Source organism: Rhinocladiella mackenziei (genome assembly GCF_000835555.1).
Source record: "Rhinocladiella mackenziei CBS 650.93 unplaced genomic scaffold supercont1.3, whole genome shotgun sequence".
Lineage (NCBI taxonomy): Eukaryota > Fungi > Ascomycota > Eurotiomycetes > Chaetothyriales > Herpotrichiellaceae > Rhinocladiella > Rhinocladiella mackenziei.
In genome coordinates this window covers 25,230-48,440 of record NW_013550602.1, presented here as the reverse complement: position 1 = coordinate 48,440, position 23,211 = coordinate 25,230, and the positions used below count along the sequence as shown (strand labels likewise).

General features: G+C 49.2%; 7 protein-coding genes across 7 annotated transcripts; 3 read left to right on the top strand and 4 right to left on the bottom strand.

The window, feature by feature from the left end:
- Window positions 1-1,011: 1,011 nt before the first annotated feature.
- Z518_03589 (uncharacterized protein) lies at window positions 1,012-1,296 on the bottom strand (the record flags this gene model as incomplete). The annotated part of the gene is made up of 1 exon (XM_013417299.1): window positions 1,012-1,296. The coding sequence occupies one exon, from the start codon at window positions 1,294-1,296 to the stop codon at window positions 1,012-1,014; it is 285 nt and encodes a 94-aa protein (XP_013272753.1).
- Window positions 1,297-1,374: 78 nt separating this feature from the next.
- Z518_03588 (uncharacterized protein) lies at window positions 1,375-2,400 on the bottom strand (the record flags this gene model as incomplete). The annotated part of the gene is made up of 2 exons (XM_013417298.1): window positions 1,375-2,026; window positions 2,114-2,400. 2 exons carry the CDS (start codon window positions 2,398-2,400, stop codon window positions 1,375-1,377), a joined length of 939 nt encoding a protein of 312 aa, XP_013272752.1.
- A 1,521-nt stretch (window positions 2,401-3,921) lies between these two features.
- Window positions 3,922-5,038, top strand: Z518_03587 (uncharacterized protein; the record flags this gene model as incomplete). The annotated part of the gene is made up of 3 exons (XM_013417297.1): window positions 3,922-4,252; window positions 4,301-4,938; window positions 4,991-5,038. 3 exons carry the CDS (start codon window positions 3,922-3,924, stop codon window positions 5,036-5,038), a joined length of 1,017 nt encoding a protein of 338 aa, XP_013272751.1.
- Window positions 5,039-5,210: 172 nt separating this feature from the next.
- On the bottom strand, window positions 5,211-6,110 carry Z518_03586 (uncharacterized protein; the record flags this gene model as incomplete). The annotated part of the gene is made up of 1 exon (XM_013417296.1): window positions 5,211-6,110. The coding sequence occupies one exon, from the start codon at window positions 6,108-6,110 to the stop codon at window positions 5,211-5,213; it is 900 nt and encodes a 299-aa protein (XP_013272750.1).
- Window positions 6,111-6,953: 843 nt separating this feature from the next.
- Window positions 6,954-8,285, top strand: Z518_03585 (uncharacterized protein; the record flags this gene model as incomplete). Its single annotated transcript, XM_013417295.1, has 7 exons — window positions 6,954-7,116; window positions 7,182-7,264; window positions 7,328-7,408; window positions 7,466-7,695; window positions 7,853-7,941; window positions 8,039-8,145; window positions 8,196-8,285. The coding sequence occupies 7 exons, from the start codon at window positions 6,954-6,956 to the stop codon at window positions 8,283-8,285; spliced, it is 843 nt and encodes a 280-aa protein (XP_013272749.1).
- Window positions 8,286-13,646: 5,361 nt separating this feature from the next.
- On the top strand, window positions 13,647-16,909 carry Z518_03584 (uncharacterized protein; the record flags this gene model as incomplete). Its single annotated transcript, XM_013417294.1, has 5 exons — window positions 13,647-13,780; window positions 14,893-15,063; window positions 15,268-15,769; window positions 15,914-16,281; window positions 16,309-16,909. 5 exons carry the CDS (start codon window positions 13,647-13,649, stop codon window positions 16,907-16,909), a joined length of 1,776 nt encoding a protein of 591 aa, XP_013272748.1.
- Window positions 16,910-18,976: 2,067 nt separating this feature from the next.
- Window positions 18,977-22,518, bottom strand: Z518_03583 (uncharacterized protein; the record flags this gene model as incomplete). The annotated part of the gene is made up of 4 exons (XM_013417293.1): window positions 18,977-19,653; window positions 19,706-20,623; window positions 20,694-21,323; window positions 21,441-22,518. The coding sequence occupies 4 exons, from the start codon at window positions 22,516-22,518 to the stop codon at window positions 18,977-18,979; spliced, it is 3,303 nt and encodes a 1,100-aa protein (XP_013272747.1).
- Window positions 22,519-23,211: the final 693 nt, after the last annotated feature.

Genomic DNA, 23,211 nt, shown 5'->3' with positions numbered 1-23,211 from the left:
TCGGTCCCAGATACGGCTACCGCCGGGCATCGCTGGGTTGGAGGACTTCCACTCTACTCGACTAATGAGTGGTCATGTCGGCTCTGGATTCGCTGCTAATTCACTTGCATCCGACTGAAGATGTCGGAGCCGATGGAATTCCATCGATTGACGTGACCTTCAGCCACCAGGTACATCCCAGTCACCTCCAAACAGAGATAATCAGACACAGCAAAAGGCGAAGCCAGTTCCTTGCAGTTTCCCGAACGATGAATGTCAAGACCCCTTTATCCTCTGTGAACATCTCCTCCTTCGCAGCCAGGCGCAGATGCGAGCATCTAACTTACGAAAGGTAGCGGCCAGTGGCACTGCGGCGCTAGAGCAGTTTGGCGTTAGCCAAAAGCGGCCACTAGCGCAGCTTGGGAAGGTCACGGGACGACCACAAGCGGAATAGCGGCGTCTGCCAACTGATTGGGCTTGTATGTAATCCGCTCCGGCAAACTTGGAATCGACCACGTCCGCGATGGGCCAGCCAGCAGCATCTTCTCAAGACCTTTTCCCTGCGGGCTTGCCGCCACGATTTTCGGCAAAAATTCATGTTATCAATGACAGGATAGGATAAAAGGGGTCTCATCCGGAAATCTCGTGGGAGAGTTTGGACCACCAACAAAGGAATTGCAACGCCCAGGGCGAAGATGCGCCTTAACAAGATGGCCTCACAATTCAAGTCTGCGTCGACCTCAACGGCCGGGAGAAATCGATCGATAATGCTTCATATACCAATCCTACCCCTACCATTGGGATAGTATTAAGTACTCGACGCAGCTCTTGTCTACTTCTATCATTGTCACGCACTTGCCTCGTTTATCAGTAAACAATAAGTCCTGGCGACTCTCCCAAGTATCAGGTTCTTAACACTAGCTGCTTAAGTTGTCCGGGCTAGGCTGGTAGTTTCTGGGTAGCAAACGCTGCGGATCTCTTCGGTCCACTTGATGTATGACCATGAAAGAGTCACTTGTGCCTCGGTCGGTCTTATGCGTCTGCCAAATCAACTGCAAAGGTTTTGAGACAAGTTGCATCATAGACACTGGGAAATGCAACATTCGTACCGGTCTTGTTGTCGTACCCGATTCTAATTAGGGTGGGACCAGAAGGAGAGCATTGAGGCCATCCGTCCTGATACGTTGCAAGAGCATTAACAGGATCTTTAGCGAAAGCAGCCCACGCCCCATGAATGTAAGACACAATCGCATTCTCGGCATCTGTATTAGGGGGAATGTCAGGCCCAGTAGGCAAGGTGCCGTAGATGAATGGCATTTCCGATCCATGGTACGCGACGCTGTCAGGGTTGGTGTACAGACGAGTGTTTGGAAAGTTGTCAAATCACCGATATTGCTAGGTAGGTAGATCGTGAAGCACGCTCGCGTTGGCTCGAGTTCCGGTAGGATAGGCAAAGCTCCCGTTACTGAATGATTCCCAGTAAGTTCCATTATGTGTAATATTATCGAGGGCGCCAAGAGTGACGAAAACCCCGGCCTCAAAATCATTGTTACCGGTCAAGATCGGCAGCTGAGCGAATTGACCGGTCCGGGAAAGCGTTGGATAGTCCGAAAAAGCTGTCTTATTGTCGGCAGTCGGACCAAAGCTGTTGGAACCCATTGCGGCCAATAAATCTCCAATCTCCTGACTTTGCACGCAGGAAAGAATCGCCGGCTCGGTCGAAGTCTCGTTTGTGCCACATCCGAGCGTTGCTGTGACATTGTACCAGGCCTTAGCATTGTCTGAAGCTAGCGGTCTCCCGAAACCCGCAGTACCGGACTGCATAATAAATCCTCTGACAATAGGGTTCGTCGCCCACGCGTAAGAATAGGCATCGACCGACCCCGCTCCAGTCGACTGTCCAAACAAGATCATGTGAGAAGGGTCACCTCCAAAGTTCGCAATATTGTCTCTGATCCATTCCACTCCAAGTCGCTGATCCAAGAAGCCCGGATTGCGGTTCTCAGCCGCAGGATCGCCAAAGAAGCCTAGGATGTCGACACGATAACTAAAGAAGAAGCAGAGTACCAGTCAGTCTCGGCCAACCCCGCTATGTTGAATCTCGAGGTAGGGAAGGAAGACGGATGAGTCTTACTTGATAGATACCACAATGACGTCTTCAAATCCGGCCAAATGCTGACCATCGTACAACGAAATCTGAGTGCTGCCGCTGGTATAACCGCCACCATAGATCCAAATCGTGACCGCTTTGCCGGACTCACCGCCGCTGGGAACCCAGACGTTGAGGGTAAGGCAGTCTTCGCTGAAGATCGCCCCGACCTGTTCTACGGAAGAGACGGTCGCAATACCCTGAGCCGTCAAATTCGCGAGAGAAACGTTGTAGTTGTAGATGTTGTTTCTACGGGGCAAGAAACTGGTCATGGCCGGACAAGCAAATCCCCAGAAGGGACTATTGAATGTTACATGGAAACTCTCATCAACGGTTTATTCATATACGTACTATACTTTTGCCATCGACTAGAAGTGTCCCGTTGTACGGTTCGGGGGGAAGGAATCGCCGAGCGCCCACTGGTGGTTGGGCGAAGGGAATCCCCAGGTATGCTGTGACACTGGTGTTCACGCTGGCAGGATGACCTTTCCACGGCCCGCTAGTCGTTTGGACGATGGGGTCGATACAGAAGCTGCTAACTGGCGCGACTCTGCCAAGAGCAATCAATGAAATTATTGATACGATCCGCATCTTGCTAGTGAAGTCGTTTCACACCTAACTAAATATTGTATCGACTTATGTATAAATCTACTGGAGGAGGAGACTGGGGGTAACGAAATAGTTATACCGTAATTGTTCCTTTAGACGTCAATCGCCTCTACGTTCTTGTCTTGAAGTTAGCATAATAGGGCCCCGAGGGAATAGCTAAGACTAGAGCCAATATCGTTTAAGTCGAGTTACAAAGTTCCTTGGGCAGGTGCTTTAGTCTGCCAGTCTGTACCTGGTCAAGTCGATTTCTCCAACCTCGCGGCCGACCAAAGAGTATTTATCCTTCCTAGTGCTATTTAGTTAGGTAGCTAGTGGAGAAAGATTCTTAGTACGTCTATATTTTGCTCGAATCTTCTTTGACTTTTTCCGACAGGGTTTAACGCTAGAGAACTTCTACGAGTCTTTCGTCGTGCCGATTTCCGAAACTGCGGGATCCCCCCCACCCGCCCCGGGGTGGGGGGGTAAAGCTGCCCCAGAAATTCTCAAAAATTATGCGTTCTGGCAAGGATACTACGGAATGATTAGTCGTAGGCAACAGTTGTGGGGTTCGTCTCCGGTTTCCGACAATCTCGGTCAGCGGCATGGATTACCCTGTTGAGCTTCAGTCCAGATGAAGGTGCGTGTCCTGAGCGGGGCCTAGTCCCGCCGGGAAAGTTCTCATCCGTCAATCTTCCTAGTCGGATTCACTTATGGCTAGGAGAATGTGTATATGGGAAGCATTTTGGCTATGCCACGTATGCATAATTCCGTGTATTGATTTTTTGTGATTTTACGGAGGACTTGTTCTATTTCGAAGGGGTCCAAGGGACCGTCAGACTATATACTTTCGAAGCGTGTACGAAGCGTGCAACACTTCCGAAGGTCTTTACAAGCCTTGGCGTCGCCACATATCACATTTTCCCAGGGAGCAAATCACGTGCTCGAGAAGGGGGCCAGTATGACGTCATGGCATCATTGGCCTTGGCGCTGGCCAGTGAGCGCGAGTTGCCGGCAGTGGACACTTCTCCATCTTCCGCTCACACAGATCCTCCATACCATATAATTCCTTCGTCTAGGTTTTTTTAATTCTCCTCTACAAGTCTAACGCTTCGCCTAAAGGTTACGCCATACCGGATTTTATTGAGACCAACTTATCAGGTTTGAAACTATTCTTCCGCCTACCTCCCACTTATACGGCTCAAAACATGACTCACGCGAACTTTCCATCCTTTGACGATCTGCCTTTGGTGAAAGACGGACCTCCTGGAAATGCATGGGGCCTTTTCGGGTCTCAGGATGAGCTCGGGATGCTGAACCTGCTGACTGAGCGCGTTGTTGCTGAAGCAGCACAAGAAATCAAGGACGGAAAGCGTTTTCACCTAGATTGGTCAATGGACATGCCGTCGTCCCCTGCATTTGGCCGTCAACAATTCCAGCACCATTTGCTACACTCGGACGAGCCCACCTTTATGAATGACGATACGTTGACTTTCAATACACAGAGCTCAACTCAGTGGGATGGGTTTCGTCATTATGGTGAATAACACCATCTCGGATACGCCAAAAGATCCTAACGAAAGGCAGCCTACCAACGCTCAAGACTGTTTTATAATGGTCATAGACAGGAGGAGTTCCAAACCTCACCAATATTAGGAATTGACCGCAAGTTTTGTGGCCCGCATTCCATTACTCTACTGACACTGGCAGGGTGGGTGAAGAAAGGGGGCATCATCGGCCGAGGAGTTCTCCTCGACTGGGCCAGCTGGGCCGCTGCCAACGGGATCGCGATCACCCCGTTCGAATCTGCGCCGATCAAGTTAGAGCACTTAGTCAGCATTGTGGCGGAACAGGATATCAAATTCAAGACCGGGGATATACTCTTTGTTCGTTGCGGATACGCCGACGCATACAGCCGCTTGTCACCGCAAGAACGAGAAGAATTTCCTCGTCGCAAGCCAGGAGGTATGCTGGGTCTCGAGGCGACTAAAGACTCGCTACGGTGGTTGTGGGAAAACCGCTTTTCGGCAGTGGCGGGAGATTCACCCAGTTTTGAACGCGGCTCTGTCTTGGGCAGCTACAATGATCCCGATGTCACCGTCCACCAATGGCTACTGGCCGGCTGGGGCATGCCGATAGGAGAGATGTTTAACCTCGAAGGAGTCTCAGCGCACTGCCGAAAAACTGGCCGATACAGCTTCTTTGTATCGAGCGTGCCGATTCATGTATGTGTAAATGGTTGAGCTTTGCTGGAGTCCATGATACTGATTGAGTTAGGTTCCTGGAGGCGTGGCGAGCCCGCCAAATGCTGTGGCAATCTTCTGACCTTCCACGAATCCGGACGGCGTGGTTCTACTGGTTGCGGTTACGCAGTATATGTTGGCGACAAGACTCGCAAAACGACAAAGCTCGATTCATGGTTAAAAGTATTCTACGATACTCCCAGACCAAGAACGAAGGTTAGCGCAATACTGATATGACCTGTTTCTTCAGTACGTTACACTAGATAAGCGGAAACCGCCTCAAGCCCTCGCTCCAAGTGCTGCTGCTGCGATGTGCCCGTCCACACACTGTCTTGCTCGATGCCTTGCTGAGCGAAGAAGTCCACAAACGTAGCAGCTTTCCACCCGGCATCTTTCAAAGTCCGAGCTAGCTCTGTTGGTGTCCCTGGCAGAGAGGCCAGATCTAATAAGATACCAGGGGCCTTTGCGCCATGTCGATCCAACATAGCACTCTTCAAGGAATTTGGCGTGCGTTGACTGGGGTTTGCGTTGATCACGATGGTCGGCCGGGCATCAAACTTCAGCGCATAGTCGTCAGAGCGGAGATGAATGAAGTGGCAGTCAGGCAAGTCGACACCCTGCAAGTCCTTCAGGGTATCTTCCACCTCGGAGGCATCATCATGCATCATGTAGATGCGAGATGCACCGAGCCCAATGGTAAGTCCGTAAATGGCAGTACGGCACAGAACACCGGTCCCAAGAACAACAGCACCCCCAGCTCTTGCTCGATCCTCGGCGCCCAAGTCCAACCCGAGAATGGCGCGGGACATGCCCAGCCAATCGGTGTTGGTACCGACGGTGACCCTTCTGCCTTGATCGTCACGTACATATACTGTGTTGATGGACTTTAGAGCAACGGCGTCAGGAGTCAATCTTTCGACAACGGCCATCGCAGACGTCTTATTTAGGATCGTCACAGCAGCACCCACAAACCCGGGTTCTGAAATCGCGCGCCGTAGGTCCTCGACGTCGCTGGATTCGAGTAAGGAGACGTGCCATGGCAGCTTGAGCGACGTGAAGATTGCTCGGTGGAAGTCTGGCGAGAAAGATTTCGAGACGGGGTCCCCGAACACGTAGACGGCAGCACCGTGGGTGGCGCAATCTTCGACGCCCATCTTAGTCCGCTAAGCAAAACCGCACTTTCAATGATCGGGACCATAGGAAGGTCCCCCATAGCAAGGGACGGCAGGCGCCTTCACACCCCTTTTCTCTGGTGCCCGGGCAGAGGATTTTGCCACAGATAGGCGACAGAGATCTTTTCCCGAAAGTGCTAGAGAACCTAAGAGGACCTAGGAGCACCTTCTACGAAAAGAAGCCATCGACTCCGTGAGAACGCGCCGGGAGAGTACTGGAATTGGAATGGTTGAACTCGAATCGCTATTAGATCACACGGACTGCCTCTGGGCGATCCGTTCCTCCTCCTCCGAAACAGACCACCGAGCCAACCCGAAAACAAAAAAATCCCTGCCTGACAAGGCATCGTAAGCCAGGGTTTCCAACGGCAAAGAAAATGTCCGCCAGACCCACCGTTGCGTCGAGTCAGTGGTGTCAGATTTTGCGCCGTAGTGGGTTTTGGAGACTGGGGTTATTATGGCCCAGAACTACAATAAGCGAGTGATTCAGCTGAATCTACCCCCACTATGCACTCCAAATTTCCCTAAGGAAAAGGGGAGGCGGGCGGAAATCCCTTAGCTCTGTAAAGAGGGCAAGAAGTGGTGCATTCTGATCCAGACGGTTCCTCGAAGGCGGCCACGTCGGCTCAAGAATTTTCCGGGGAGCCCTTCTGACTAGTCCCCCAGATCCTCGTCCATCAAGTCTGGGGTGAAGTAAGATATCATGAAAGACCTTTTCGGTCACGACCCTTGCAAACGTTCTACTCATTTCTACAGTGAGGGTTTCACGCCAATTTCAACTAGAACATCGAGAGCTCCAGCTGCCCGCCACGCAGATTTTTCACAATGGCGTCCGGAACGGAAGAGAAGGGTGTCTCTCAACAACCCGAAAGAATCGAGCAAGCGGAGGCTGAATCCCACGATTATCTCTCCGATGCCGATCTTAAGGGCCGCCTTGATCTAGGCGCCCAAGCGCTCAAAGGTCAGCGACTTACGTATACTTCAGAAGGTGAGTCGCCATAAGGGCTGCCACCCCCACAAAAAGTACTTCCTGCATTCTGATTCTCTAGCCAGAGGGACGCCGAGTCCTCCGTAAAATCGATTGGCACATTCTCCCCCTCGCAGCATGGGCATGTGGCCTTCAGTTTGTGGATAAAGTCAGTGAACTCGCCACGATCTCGCCTACCCGTCTTGTTCGCATCTAAAGGTCAGGATTTCAGTCAGGGCTAGGTTCCGCCGCGACGTACGGTCTGCGCGAAGATCTTGGCCTTCATGGACAAGAATACTCTTGGTGTGTCTCTGTACGTCTGGCCCCTTGAGTCTGCGGTGCGCCACTATGGGACACTGAAAATCGACAGATCTTTTACTTCGGCTACCTGGGTGGCGCCGCCATATCTGGACGTCTTCTCCAGTGTTTCCATGCCGGCCGAGTGATAGGGATTGCATTCTTCCTCTGGGGCTGCACCTTACTTGGATGCATTGGAGTCAAGAATTATGCGGATCTATTGGTGCTGCGCTTTCTATTGGGGTGGGTGAAAAGAAGCCTGCTTGGAATGGATAGCCGTATTACTAAACTTAACGTGGTACAGTGTTTTGGAATCAGCTCTAGTCCCTGGGCTGTTGTTGATGTAAGTTCTTTCTCTTCATTGATTGTGTTCAATGGCTTACTTGGGGCAATTTATAGTACGACTATGTGGTGGGTATCTTCAAACATGTTCAGATGATTACAACCTGACAGCCCATAGGTATACTCATCGGGAGCAACCACTACGATCTGGGATCTGGACCGTCACCAATGGCGCGCTTCCGGTGCCTTTCCTTGTCATTTACTATGGTGCCTCCCAGTTCAGCGACTTATTCCTAGCCAGACTTTGACTTTCACGATAGGTCTTGGTCACGATAACAGTGGTCCCATAGTGTGTACATCCTAGTTTTTTGGTGCTTGGACGTCTTTGCTGATACAAAAACATCACAGAAATCCTGGAAGTTGATCTTTTTGCTCATCGGCCTCCTAAGCTGCCTGACTGGGGTGGCCCTCGTATGTTGTTTTCTACCAGAGTTTCTCTTGACTAGCTGACTTGCCCGCAGTACTTTTTCATCCCCAATACTCCCGCGACGGCGCCCTGGCTTAATGAACGAGAACGGGCAATCGCTGTCCAGCGGGTGGCGGAAGACTAGACTGGAGTTAAAAATCGTGAGTCGACAACGATCAGCTATCGCAATCTTGCCCAAAAACCAACCATATGTTAAAATGCTGACGGTTTCTCTGGTTAAAGCCCGCTTCAATTGGGCACAGGTACTTACTCGTTCTCAACTCGCCTTGCCCCGTTCTCATTGATTTTTCAGGTCAAGGAAGCATTCACAGATTACCATGTTTGGCTTATCATCCTCCAGATGCTCTTCTCCCAAGCTTCTGGGAGCGTCACAACCAATTTTCTTGGAATTATCATTGAAGTACGCGTCAAGAGTCTTCTCCACGGCGACTAATTTTTGTCCTGGACTGACCGCCCTCATTAGGGATTTGGGTATTCGGCATTGAAGGCTCAGCTGTTTACCGCTCCTAACTATGCGGTCCAGGTACGGTCCCTCGTCTCGATGTGCCTCTTCTCGTGGGGTGCACCGGCTGACTAGAATATTATCCAGGTCGTATCACAAATCCTGGTTTCAGCGCCGCCAACCTTCTTCCATCGGTTTAGGAATATGAAGCAACCCCTTGCGTCACTTTCAAGCATGATCGCTCTTGCTGGCATCGTCATTCTTTACGTCACACCGGCGGAAGAGCAGTACCAACACCGTCGACTTGCAGGATGCATCATCATCTCATGCTCGGGCGTAAATTATACGGTAGTCATGTCTATTATTGGCTGCAACATAAGCGGGTTTACGAAGAAGCAAGTCACTACGTCCATGGCTTTCGTCCTCTACTGTGTGGCAAACATCATCACACCTCAGACATTTCTGGGCACCGAGAGCCCCAGATACCACACCGGACTTGGATTTGTACTGGCGTGAGTTTTTGCAGAATCCCAGCCCGCACAGCGTTCCTTCCTGGCATCTTCTTTGATTTTGCTCCTCCGAGATCCCGAACATGCTTCCTTGCTCACTCTGGAATTAGATTTCTCTCTACGTACATCGCTCTATCGCTTCCCTCATGGACGGTGATGCACCTCGAGAACCAGCGCCGAGACAAACTCGCCTTGACCAACCCGGCATATTCTACCGGAGTAGACAATTTGGACATACTTTCGGGGCTCAAGTACGTATTTTTGCCGCCTTTTTCACCTTGCAACTGCCGGTCTTGCTGCATACCAATGCTTCCCGTCCTCAAGTTCGATTTTCCATTCTTTTGTGTCGGAATTAAATAAGGCCCTTTGAAAAACCCATGCATCTTTGATACTTCCAGCGACCCACAGAGCTAATAGGATTTCCCAGAGACGATACCGAACTTCAAAACAAACATGCGAGATATTCGGGGTAGTACCATTGACTTCTAGCGCTCTTCGTATGTAAAAGGTTGCGGTGGATTTGTGGTTATGCTAGATCTTCCCAAACAGGCTACTACCGAACCTTCGTGCGTGAGAAAGCAACACGGCCTGAAAAAGACATTGGCGAGAATGGGGCGGGGGAGAATGGGAAGTATCTTCATCGCAGAGATCAAGGAAGGCAAGGGAGGCAAGTATGTTTTGTGCAACAACATGTTGCGTGTTGACCTGCTGAGGACCTTGAAAGCGTAGTAATAGTGTGGTGAACCGGTCTCGACCCGAAGGCCAGTTCACGTACCGAAGGTGGGATTAGTCCTGTAGGGGCGGGGCACTGGGAGTACTTGTGACGTCTAAAGCTTTTGTTAATGATCCCAAGTTTTGGAGTATCTATGTACTACGCTAAGATGCGAAGTAATTACTTTTCCTGGCTTGATTATACGTATGTATTTCGTCTCCCGCCGCACGACATGTTTCTGCCTGCTACTACGCTGAGAAACTTGGGGCTATCTGTAACACCCATCACGCCACGAATTCCCAGCCACTGCAGAGGTGGCAGGAAGGGGGCTGGGCGTTAGAAAGGAGGCAGGAAGATGAACGGATCGAAGGTATAAGAAGAGCCTTCGAACCCTTAGATAGACAGACAGGTTTCAGTACATTATCATTCCACACCCTACCTTGTACGCTCGCAACGATTGATGATCCTTCTCTCTACACCCCTCGTAACAGATCGATACCCTTCGTTGATATCGTTGTTACATCCACCAAGCAAGACAACACTACAGCCCACAACCGGTCGAGGTGATAATAGGGGGTAACTTTAATCAACACGACCAGCTATGGGGAGGCGACGCAGTGGGTACGAGCACTCGACAAGGAGAGGGCGAGCCGATTATTGAGCTTATGCAAGAATTCGAACTCGACAGCCTCCTGCCACGGGGAACAGTTACATTCGAATCCCCGATGGGTGACAGCACGATCGATCTAGCTCTAGCATCGAGCGCGCTGGCCGAAGATCACGTTCAGTGCGAGGTCTACCCAACTGAGCACGGCTCAGATCATCGAGCAATCCAGACAAGCTTCGACATTCAGCCACCCGAACAGGTAATGGCTCCACGCCTTCTTTTCAAGCATGCACCTTAAAACCGTATTCGCGTCTTGGTCAGCCAAGAGCTGCAAGGAATACCGATGGAGATCGAAGATCTGGACACCTTGTCAAACTGGGTGCAACTCGAGATGTCTTGAATGCTCTGTTCTCTATCTACTTGTCGAGGTATTAAGGCTTCTTTTATAGACGTGCGAATACTACGTCGTTACTTAGAGCAACCATCAGTAACGTCGTCGTCTATGAAAACCTCCCATCAGTGTTTCAGCTGTGAAGTCTATACACAATAACCCTTTGTTCAACACATCTACACCGACGAATTCTGCGGAATCGTAAAGTTCGTAATTGAGCGACTAACACCTCGAACTAGACCCTCGCCCTACACTAAGCGGTGGTGGACGACAGATTTAACTCAGCTTCGACGCGACTACACATACTGAAGAAACCAAGCTCGCGCACATCGACGCTATGGAAGACGGGATGCACAGCTCGAAGCTCGAGCACAAATGGTCAAGAAGGAATTCCACAAGAGCATGCGAGTACAGAAAAAGCATCACTGGGAGACGTTCCTCGAGAACTCGCAGAATATTTAGCAGGCGAGTCGATACCTCCAACCCGACTCTACTAGGACATTCGCCGAAATCCCTTCCCTACGAACAATCGACGGCCGTGAAGTAGAGGACGACGAAGGCATAGCTCAGGCCTTACTAACCACGTTCTACCCAGAAGCCAGAGCGACGACGTGTCGAGAGAATAGTGCAGCGGCACAAGAACAGCTTCCCGATATACCCCTAACGATAAACGAAGTCGAACGAGCATTATTCGCATCGAGCCCGTGGAAGGCTCCGGGAATCGACGGTATGCCAGCAATTGTATAGCAAAAGCTGTGGCCGGTCGTGAAAGAGAGAATCTTCAAAATCTTCTGTCACTCGTTGGCAAGAGGGCAACTCCCACGATCGTTCAAAGCGGCTAAGATTATACCGCTACGAAAGCCGGACAAGGAGAACTATAAACAACCGAGCGCCTATCGACCTATCTCCCTACTGTCGACGCTAGGAAAGATGCTGGAATTCGCTCTCGCCGAGCGTATCTCCTACCTCGCCGAAATATGGCACCTTCTATCTAATAACCACTTCGAAGCGCGGAAACGAAGATCGACCACCCAAGCGCTTTCGATGCTTCAAGAACGAATCTTCGACGCATAGCGCGACCGTAAAGTTTTAAGTTTGATTAGCTTCGACGTGAAAGGAGCGTACAATGGGGTCGATAAGGGTACTCTTCTTTATCGACTAAGAGAAAGACGGATTCCCGAAAGCTTAGTGCGATGGATCAATAACTTCTGCAGCGAAGAGGTAGCCCCTAGTATATTCGTCAAGATTTTAGGAGCGGTACTAGACCAACAGCTACGATTCGATGCACACGCGTCTCGAACCGCGAAGCGAGGGCTGCGAGCCGTGACCGCCTAAAGAAGGCTCCGAGCACTACGATCAAGCACGACCCGCCAGTTATTCGCAGCGACGGTTATTTCGGTCGTAGATTACGCCTCGTTCGTGTGGACAGCGCGACCCTCGACGAAGACTATAAAGCTACTAGAACCCATTCAACGCATGGCAGCGCAGGCGGTCGTGGAAACGTTTCGAACGGTGGCCCTATCGATAACACAGGCCGAAGTGGGCATCGAGCCACTAAGAATTCGATGGCAGAAGCAGTCGCTTCGCACGTGGACCAACCTTCACACGCTACCGCGTAAACACCCATTCTGGAAGAGCAAGCGTCGAATTGATATAGATAACAAGCGATTCGTGTCGCCCCTACGACTCCACGCCTCGAATTTCAAAACTATCGACTTAACACACATCGAGACTATCGATCCGTAATGTACGGCGCCCTAAACAAATCACCTAATTGTGCACATCGATAACGACCTGGACGTAGCTATCGACGAGGCGGAGAGGAGAACGACCGATCCACAAGCCGAAGCGGTATTTACTGATGCTTCGGCACGTAATAATCGAGTGGGAATCGCGATCGTTCACTCGAGGGGCACGATTCGCCAAACCATCGAGACAGAAAACGACCTGAATGCCTACGCCGCGGAGCTTGTCGCCATTTATCAAGCGGTAGCGATTACCCGCTACGACGCGAATATACACTCGAGAAGAGAGCGAAGGACATACACGGTCCTAACGGACAGTTAAGCGGCTCCTAAGGCATTAGCACGACCTCGACAGCAAAGTGGGCAATTCATTTTACGAGCCATTCTCGATTAAGCTCGAGAATTTCGAAGGGAACAAGGTATCGATATCACCTTTCGCTGAGTTCCTGTAACAACGATATCGACGAAGAGTATCGATCTGCTACGAAGGGTGTAGAGAGAAGGATCATCAATCGTTGCGAGTGTACAAGGTAAGGTGTGGAATAGTAATATACTGAAACCTGTCTATCTATTTAAGGGTTCGAAGGTTCTTCTTATACCTTCGATCCGTTTATCTTCCTGCCTCCTTTCTAACGCCCAGCCCCCTTCCTGCTATCTTTACAGTGACTAGGAATTCGTGGCGTGATGGGTGTTACAGTCCCCGCCCACGCGGGCGTCAATCTTAACGAAACCGTAAACGAATAGGTCCGTCGAGCGACGAAACCGGAGAGCTAATTAGAACAATCCCGTTTACCCAGACTACTGACAGTAGCTCAACGAGCAGTAAAGATCGAATTCACGATAAACGAAGCAACATTTACGAAAAGGCGTATTTTCCAGCGACAGCTCGATTAAGCTCTACTAGGCCACCACACACGAAAACTATACGACTATTTATGTAAAAGGGACGCGAGCCTTCTAGCACAGCTGCACACAGGCAAATGCAGACTAAATCACTATCTGGCTCGTATTAACGCTATCGAATCGAAGGTGTACGCTTATGGAAGAGAAGCCGAGTCGATCCGACACTTCCTCTTTCGATGCCCTCGATGGGTAAGCATTCGAGAAGAGAAGAAACTAACAAGAAAACCACGATGGGGAGATCTTACGTTCTGGCTAGGGGCGTGGCCCGACAGACGAGACAGCAACGGCGGATACGTAGATGGGAAGAAGAGTAAATGGAAACCGAACCTAAACGCCGTTAAAGATATACTAGAATTTGCCAGGGCTACCGAGAGGTTAGATTGAACACTAGAACCACGGTAACAAAAACGAAAGAGATAAAACGGCTGCCCGAAGGGGATGTGAAAGAGGAGGATAGTACTTAATGTGGCGGCTCTGCTGACCAGTCGATATTATGACGATCAACGCTCGAAAAAGCGCTCTCGATGACGACTGCCAGCTTTCGAATATTAGTATCCTTAGAGACCGTATCATCGGCAGTCGTGTCGAGAAGCTGAGAATTCGAAGGCCGAGACAAGAAAGGGATTGGAGGTCTAGGAATTGGGTGTGGAGACTATAGAATAGACGAGTACGTGACAGAGCTAATTCCCAATAGGCCTAGCGGCCTGCACGGGTGTAGGAATAATCAATTAATTAATTCATCAAGACTAATGCGTTGTTTTGCGGTGTGAACTATATAGATCGCTTCCTGGCCCGTAGTCTATACAGCGACTCGACGACTTCGCCCACGCCTTCGCAGCCTTCTATCGATAAGAGCTCTAGTCAGCATAAAGTTATCGATGTCGAGCCTATAGAGACTAGCCCATCCAATTCTACCGCTGAAGAGAGCAGTCTGTCCACAACATCTCACTGCTGCGTTTTTCCGATCAACAATAGTACGCTACGATATTAAAATAAGACACTACAAGACGTCAAGTGCCGAATTCGCCACAAACGAGCGCTTTCGAATAAGACAAAAGTCTCCTGGATTTATCAACACGGAGCGGATCTGTAAGCTCGTGGCTATAGTAAACTCTAGCTATGTCGAGTTTGCCATCAAAAGAAGGACTACCAAAATCAAGTGTTTAATGCTAAGTCGACGTCCTTAATTGCCTATCATCTAGAGGAGAAGCATGGGATTTTCGCGTCAGAAGACGAAACGAAATGCGGACACACGCGGGCGTCACCATTTACAACTTCCGATAGAACTTTTTAGCTACGAACCCTTGTTTCGCCTCCATTCAACGATCTTGAGTATAGAAAGGATCTAATTGATTGGATCGTATCTAACGATTTACCGTTTCGACTTCTACAGAATCCCCTAACTCGACGCCTACTCGCTAGCGGGAGACCTGAGATCGACGCTGTCATTCGTCACTCACATACTACGGTCAGTTCATGGATTGTGGACTCATTTTATAAAAGGAGGAAACAGATCAAAGACAAGCTTGCGATTGCAAAGAGTCGAATCAACTTATCGCTCGATGGTTGGACAGCCTCTACTACGGGAGACGAGTACGTCGCTATTTGTTCTCACTTTATTTAAGACGACTACACGCTCGCCCACTGTCTGCTTGGGTTTCGAAAGCTTCATGGGACAAAGAGTGGCGAGAATATTGCGCAAACTGTTATTAACGTGGCATGATTGAAGATTGAGAAATACTTCAAGCTTATCGATGACTCGCCTCTTTACGTTGCTGCCGTTATTCTGCACCCCAGCCTGCGCTTCGAATACTTTGAGGACAAGTGGCAGAAGCAGCCAGATTGGATTCGACGTATAAAGAGATCCTTTCGCGAGCTGTTCGACGAGTACTATGACGAATGCTATGGCGACGTCGATACTGAATCCGACGATCAGCAAGAAGAACCAAAGTCAGCCTATCACGAATACAATCAAATCTCGTCAGAATTTCTCAGCAGAAAGCGGAAACGAATAGCGAAAGACAAGGACAAGGATAGCCTAGAGTACGATCGCTATATCAAGTCGGTTGACGAGAAGCTTAAGGTTAAAGATCCACTTGTCTGGTGGAACCAGCATAAATCAGACTATCCTCTCCTCGCAAGAATGGCTTTTGATCTCTTCTCGATATCGGCTATAAGTGCAGAAGTCGAACGAATCTTCTCATCGACAGGAAATCTAGTTACGGATGATCGGAACCAGCTGGGCGAGGAGGTGTTGGAAGCTACTGAGTGCCAGAAGCACTGGATAGCTGGAAATCTTGTCTTCTAGGATTTTATGTCAGTTAACTGACTGAACTTTCAATCAGGCCGCAAATTTCATCAGTCCAGTCAATCAGGCAGGCTGGCAATTATGTCAGTTCATTGACTGTTGGCCACGCAGATTGTTGGTAATATTAGTCGATAGGGAGGAGATTTCGACGCATTAAAACGAGCATTTCTACTTCGAGAGCCGATTGAAGAATTTATTGCCGCTGAGATAAGAGCAGTTTCGGCTGAAGCCAGAAAGTGTGGAAAGAATCGATATCAAGATGAAAACGATATTGAGCGAGACGAGTTAAGCATTAAAGACTGGGACGAGCTCAGGAGTATCATGGATATCCTTGAGCCGTTTAAAAAATGGCCACTCAAATTGCAAGGAAAATGTCGAAATGGCGCCTTACACGATATACTGCCTGCAATGGACGGGTTGCTCGCACATCTGGAAGATGCTAAGCTTCAATACAATGACACCTCGATCCACATCGAACATCTTCGAACGTTTATAAATATCGCGTAGAATGTGCTAAATAAATACTACAGTCTAGTGGACCTTACACCGGTTTATTATGCTGCCATTGCCTTACATCCAGAGATGAAGTTTGAATACTTTGAGGAGGAATGGGGAGATCGTCCAGACTGGATTCGGACAGCGAAAGAGGTAACAATTGCGCTCTGGGAGTCTGAATATAAATGCCAAACATCGTCGAGTGATGATGTATTAATATGGAAAGATTCAAAGGAAGAACCAGAGTGGAAGAGAAAAAAGCAAGCTCGCCTAGCGAAAGATACTCAAGACAGCTTGCAAAGATATCTAGAAAAGGAGGAGGGAGATCAAATCGACAATCCATTGCAGTATTGGATCACTAAGCTGCAAGACTCATCAAGCCGACATAAGTTTATTGCTTCGATGAGAGTTGCGATACATAATATACCTGGCATGTCGACGGAGGTTGAGCGGGTGTTCAGTTCTACAAAGATCCTTATCTCGGAGCGGCGGAATCGTCTAAGCGACGACATTATTGAGGCATCGGAATGTCTTAAAGCGTGGCAAAAGGAGCAGCTTACTTTAAGCTATGATCAGGATATTCGAAAGATGGACGAGATGTTAGATGACCTCGAAGAGCGCGCGGGAAGCCTATAGGCCGGCCCAGGCCGAGATCTTAAAGCCTACGGTGATATAGGCCAGGCTCGGCTTAAGAGGTTCAGGCCTAGACCGGGCTAGGATTAAGTAAGCCTGGCCTGGCCTGGCCTATTGGGAACGCTGCAGCAAGTTAGCAGAACAAGTTGTAGAACAACAAGAAGAACAATAGCTCATGTTGAACTTCGTGGATTGAAAGAGCGCTCTATTTTCTATCAAGTTGAGGTCCTGTCTCGTATATTTATATGGACAAAGATTATCGCCATCTTTCGATGTCTTCGTGTTCAGCTCGTAGATGAAATCCTTGTCTGGCTAAATACTAATTGCCACGCTGAAAGTATTGCCATATATTGTCTCACAGGTCAACACAATACTATTGTCCAACAGCTCATAACCTCACTACCACGCAGGCACACAAGGCTATCGACAGGCACAAGAGGTGTTGGACAATAGCATTGAACAAATGCTAGCCAATCATTTACAACAGACTAGGATATATTGCAACACTCGCTCAATAGACTGTATCACCATTGACAGGCAGCAATGGTGACGTACGCTTATTAGATAGATATATAGATGGGCTTTATCCTCCATTCATGAGGAGAGCCAGAGCACTCTTTCAATCCACGAAGTTCAACACGAGGCTATTCGACAGCCACAGTGGGCCTGCTAAGACCATTTGAGGGGCTTCCAGGTTGTGCCATGACACACACACACAAAAAGGAAGGAGATATCTCTACAACACACACGCTTCGCCACGACAAAAATAATCAACACCAAAGCTCCCCTCCTATTGTCCATCACTGACGAACTGATAAATGGGGCGCCACAACCAATGAATGCTTGAGCTAGACAAGTTCACCGACAGGAAGGTTTGACCCCCCTCGGTATCACTTAGTTTAACATCAACAATCACTGGCTGGAGCATTACGTTTACCCATCTAGGGCACCTAGGAATCTAGGCCGGACAACCCTCTTGCCTTACCTATGATCGAACACTAGTAAGGTCCCTCAATTCTATCGGTTCGACTAAAACCTAGTGTGCCCACTGGGTTTCGTCCTTGATAGGTCAACCACGATTTGGTGTCAATTTTGAAGCAGTTTTTGGAAGAATAAATGATAAACCTTATTTTTTTTTGGCTTTTTTTTTTAATTTTGGAACCACCCGGTTGCGGCTTGGCGTTGTGCGGCGACGCCAAGACCGCCATGCTAGCTAATCACGTAAGCATACGGCTTGGAGTCACGTGACATTGTCACGTGGAAGTTCCTACCGCTTCGCCATCGGATTCAGTCTATGGACTATATACTCGGGGGGTACTCTACTCGATATCGACATGGTCCGTGGATTGGATCCGATGAGTGAACCACCCTAACGGATCAAACATTTTCCGAACAACCGTCGTCGGATTAACTATTTTTCCGACATTATCGGACTAAATATTTTCCAGCATCACCCTTATCGGATTCAATCCATAGACTATATGCCTCCCGGGGGCTCCCACTCGTGGTTCATGGATTGGATCCGATGAAGTCCCCCGGTCGCTCATCGGATCCAGTCTGTGGACCACCCAGAGAAGCTCTACTAGTCATATTCGAGATGCTTCGTAACCGAGCGTGAACGACAAGCCTCGACGTCGACATTTGTTGTGATATGAGCTGTTGGATGACGAGAGGTCTCCATGGGCAACAACGTTACAGATGGTTGCTCTGTGCAACAGTGTAGCATTCGTGTGTCTATAAAAGGAGCCTCAACACCTCGATAGGTAGATAGGGAACAGAGCGCTCCTTCATCTCAAGTTGCACGAGAAGTTCGACATGAGCGTTGACTGACAAATAGATCATGGAAACATTCCGGTGCTTTGAAATCAGATAAATGTTCGGACAGGAAGATTCGAAGTATATATATCTCTTCTTCGTCCTCATTGATAGAACTGGAATACATACATGCTTCTACTGCCTAAAACTTTCAACACCAGCCTTGTACTCAGTATCCCACTGCCCGAACCCACGTGACTCGAGAATAGAGGTACGTGACAGAACGATACCCAGAGGTTGGTATTTCACCCAAGGCTATACCGCAAAACCCAGCATCTCCTCGTATCCTCGCAATACCCGTCGGAACATCTGCTCCGCTTCGGCCAGCCTGCCTTGGTTTTCGTAAAGTTTCCACAAGTCAGTGACTATGTCAAGTGTTGCTTTGTGCTCTGGACCTAACACCTTCTCATATCCCCGCAATGCCCGATGATACATCTGCTCTGCCTCAGCCAGCTTGCCCCGATCCTTGTAAAGGGTTCCCAAGTTGGTAACTGTGTCAAGTGTTGTTTTGTGCTCTGGACCCAGTGTCTTCTCGTACCCTTGCAGTGCCCGATGGTACATCTGCTCAGCCTCAGTTAGCTTGCCGTGCTTCCCGTACATGGTGCCCAAGTTGTTGACCACAAGGAGTGTTGATATGTGCTCCGGACCCAGAGTTCTCTCGTATCCCTGCAATGCCTGATGGTACATCTGCTCCGCTTCGGCCAGCCTGCCTTGATTCTCATAAAGGTTTCCCATGTTGGTGACTGTGTCTAGTGTTGCTTTGTGCTCCGGACCTAACACCTTCTTCGCTTGCAATGCCTGCGTGTACATCCTCTCCGCCTCGGTTAGCTTGCCTTGACGCTTGTATAGGTTCCCCAAGTTGTTGACCGTTGCTGCGTGCTCTAGCAATAACGCATTCTCCCTGCCCGGGAAAATCAGCCGGAATATTGGCCCTGGGTCAACCAGGTTGCTCTGATCCGCGTAGAGGATGTCCAAGTCATTCACTGTCTCGAGAGGTGTGCTCTCTGAACCGAGCATCTTCCGATATCCCTGCAGCGCCCCGCTGGAGCATCATTTCTGAATCGGCCAGCTTGCCTTGATCGTCGTAGACGATACCCAAGTTGTTGAGAGCAAGACATGTTAATGTGTGCTCTGGGCCGAACTCCTTCTCCCATCCCCGTAGTGCCCACTGGAACATCTTCTCTGTCTCGTCCAACTTAGCTTGGCGACTAAACAAAAATCCCAGTCGAAAGCAGACACAAGCATTCAAGGCTAATTGAAGTCCATTGAACCCCTCCAAACCACCCTTCTCAATCATTTGGAACACCCAGTTTCCATGTGGTAACAGACGCCTTTCGAGTCTCCAGTACTCAGGTTCAGATTCGTCTGGCACCATTTCTGCCACAATACCTGCAGCAAGCCAAGCGAGCACTTCCGCTTCCCTTTGGTTTGCTAAATGATAGCACCACTTATGCAGGACTGGATGTATCGAGTGGCTTGATACCTCCTCTTTCGCATCGACAAGAGAATATCTCGAAAGAAGTCCCAGAGTCTCATAGAAATCGAGCTCATTCTCCGCCAGTCGTTTCAGCCATTCCGGTACGTTATCGGTTTCCAGGGCCGAACCACAAGCAATCAAATCATACCACACATCTTCACGGTCGAGGAATCCCCATAGCTTTAGCAGCCCTGCTGCTTCTTCACTTTCATTCTTCACTTTCTCATACGACATCGCCCAGGTCGTAAGCACACTATGGTCAATATACTCCTGTAAGGGGAACCGGGCTTCCTTCTTCATGAGATCTGTCCATTTCTCATCATAGTATTTGATATAGACCGATGCAGCCATGTTTGTCTGCCGTAAGTACGATCCGGCCTGCGTGAGTGCAAGAGGTAGTCCGTCCAACCGTTCGATGATCAAGCCTGCGTCTTTATGTCACATCGCGTCAAGGTCAGCCGTGCTTCGAAAATGCCTTATGACGGCCTTACTCACCATGAACCGGCCTCCCAGCATTGTTCTCTATGATTGCTATTGCCTGTTGGTCGTTGACTTTCTCTAGCTTAAAGCTACCACTGCCGATACGTGTGAGAGTTTCTAACCGGCTGGTGATTAGGATTGATCCATGATCAGCTTGGGGAAGGTACTCTTTCAGATCGTACGCCTCGGAGTCTCTCTCGTTCCAACAATGGTCGTATTCCACATTATCGATGATCAGCAGCCACCGTTGATTAGATGGCAAGGCCAACCATTGAAGGACGCCCTTTCCTATAATATCAGCACTAATTTTTGACTGCTGCAAGGCCTCGGGGATGTTTGCCGTCAGTTGGCCTTGAGGTAACCTGTACGCAGCATCCACAAACGATTGCCGTAGTTTGTCTTTGGACGATCCATCCAGCCAGAACACCGCGCTGAATTTTCTCTGATGCTTGCGAGCGAACTCGACGGCTAGCTGTGTCTTGCCGATGCCACCGAGCCCATAGATAACAAATAATTTGCGAGAGGTAGGGTCGAGGCTCTCTGGACGGAAAAATTCTTCGAGGCACGACATCTCTACATCGCGTGGCACAAATTGATTTACTAAGGGGAGTCCCCTAAGACTGAACGCAACCTTATGTTCCTCACCTGTGCTCGTGATGTGTTAGATAACTCTGAGAACCGGCATATGAGAAAGCAGAAGCAACACGACTTAAACTAAAACCCTATTGGGAGTGATCTCAGTGCCTGAGAGTAGAGACTTACTGATCTTGACAACGGTTGAGGTTTTTGTGATCTGGCTCACAGGGATCACGGAAAGGAGTTCTTTAGCATATGCTGCTGCTGTTGCTGCTGCGTAGCGCTGCCATTGTTTGTTCTTATGTGAATCTGCGTAATCGCAGATTCCCCGAATGATCAGACACGGAAAGGAGTCCATCAATCCGGCAGCCTCCATTTCAAAACAGAGGATACCGAGCTGTTGGGCCAACTTATCTCTTGTACCTCCATGCTTCATTACTTGGTTGCCAGACGCGATCAGCCCGTAGTGAATCACAGGATCATTTCCATCTCGAGAAGATCGAGTCACGAGTTTGCTCGAGTCACAGTTATCACAGGCACCTTCTGGGTCGATATGCTCGTATTGAGCTTCGAACAACCGGTCTTGCTGTCGACCGGGATATGAGGACTCCGGTATCATTGTAGGATATTTGGCTACCATCTCAGACAGGTACTCCGGTATCCGGCTGGGCTTCAGCCTATGATACGCTTGCAGCTTAGAAATCGCTGTTAAGAGTTCTTGAGGCGGCTTATTCAACGTTCCGGTATGTTTGAAGCCTCCTTCCCCGACGGTTTTGCCATAATCATATTGTACTACTCCCCCGAAGCTCTCTGTAGGTTTGCTAACCACGACATCACCGAGGCGAATATCGGCGTGTTCATGAGGTACTCCTCCTCCGATGCCCACCATCAAGCCGATACGTATCGACCTGAAGCTAGACAGCATCTGATTTGCTACTGCAGCGGCAGATGTCGTACCATAGACGCCTGAAGGCAAGCAGGCAACGACAACATTGTGAACACCTATCTTCCCCAGCATATAGGTGTTATGATCGTTTGGATAGTTGTGCAAGTCAGGGTGGATATCATCCAACATGGCTATAGCCGCAGTCATCTCCAGGGGAAGGGCGCAGATCCACCCAACCGTATAGTCGTTATGAGAGAACGTACTCGCAGTAGCCCTACGAGGAAGTCCTTGTCCCTCTTCATAACCAAGATTCAGCTTCCCTCGCTTAGGCGCATTAGATCCTTGGCTATCTTCAAGCCCGCGCTTTGTCCCGGACATCCTGCGATCAATTCGCAAAGACTATTAAGCCTGTTTGTATTTGTAAGTTGTAGATCTTAAGCCGGTGATAATATCACAGTTTCGTGTGCTTGTTAAATCAAAACATTGGTCCTCGTCTTATGTCGTAGAACCAGTATCGGCGGACTTGAATTTTAGACATACTTACTGTTTGCTTCGAAAGTAGTCGACGTCCTGTTCGGACACGGAACTTGTTTGAGAGCCGAAATAAGGCACGAGTCGCTAACACCAGGTCTAAAGCTCATATTTTGGAGGGGGGGGATGTCTTGTTATGTTAGGATAATGAACGTTTGTTGTCATGAGTGTGGGGGCCATTGTATCGGTGGCTAAGAACACATTGCACCTGTGACCCATACGTAATTGCTTCATGCATTGTATCCTTTTCAGCTCAGTCATATCCTGCTTCGAAACGCGATTAACGTGCAATGCCCTTAATCGACTGACACAGTTGGTGCCTAATGCATCCTTTTTGGGCAGACTTTACCAAGCGGGTCCCCGTTCTTTTACGTCAAGAAATTGTGGGAACCTTCCAAAAAAGAGGATTTGTCCGTGAGATTGTAGAAATTGTAGTCCATTATTGTGGGCCGCGCTGTCCCACAAAATGCTGAATATCGAATTGCGGTGGCCTGCGGCATGGGTGTGCAATATTCTCAAATTCCATTAAAAGGCAACCTG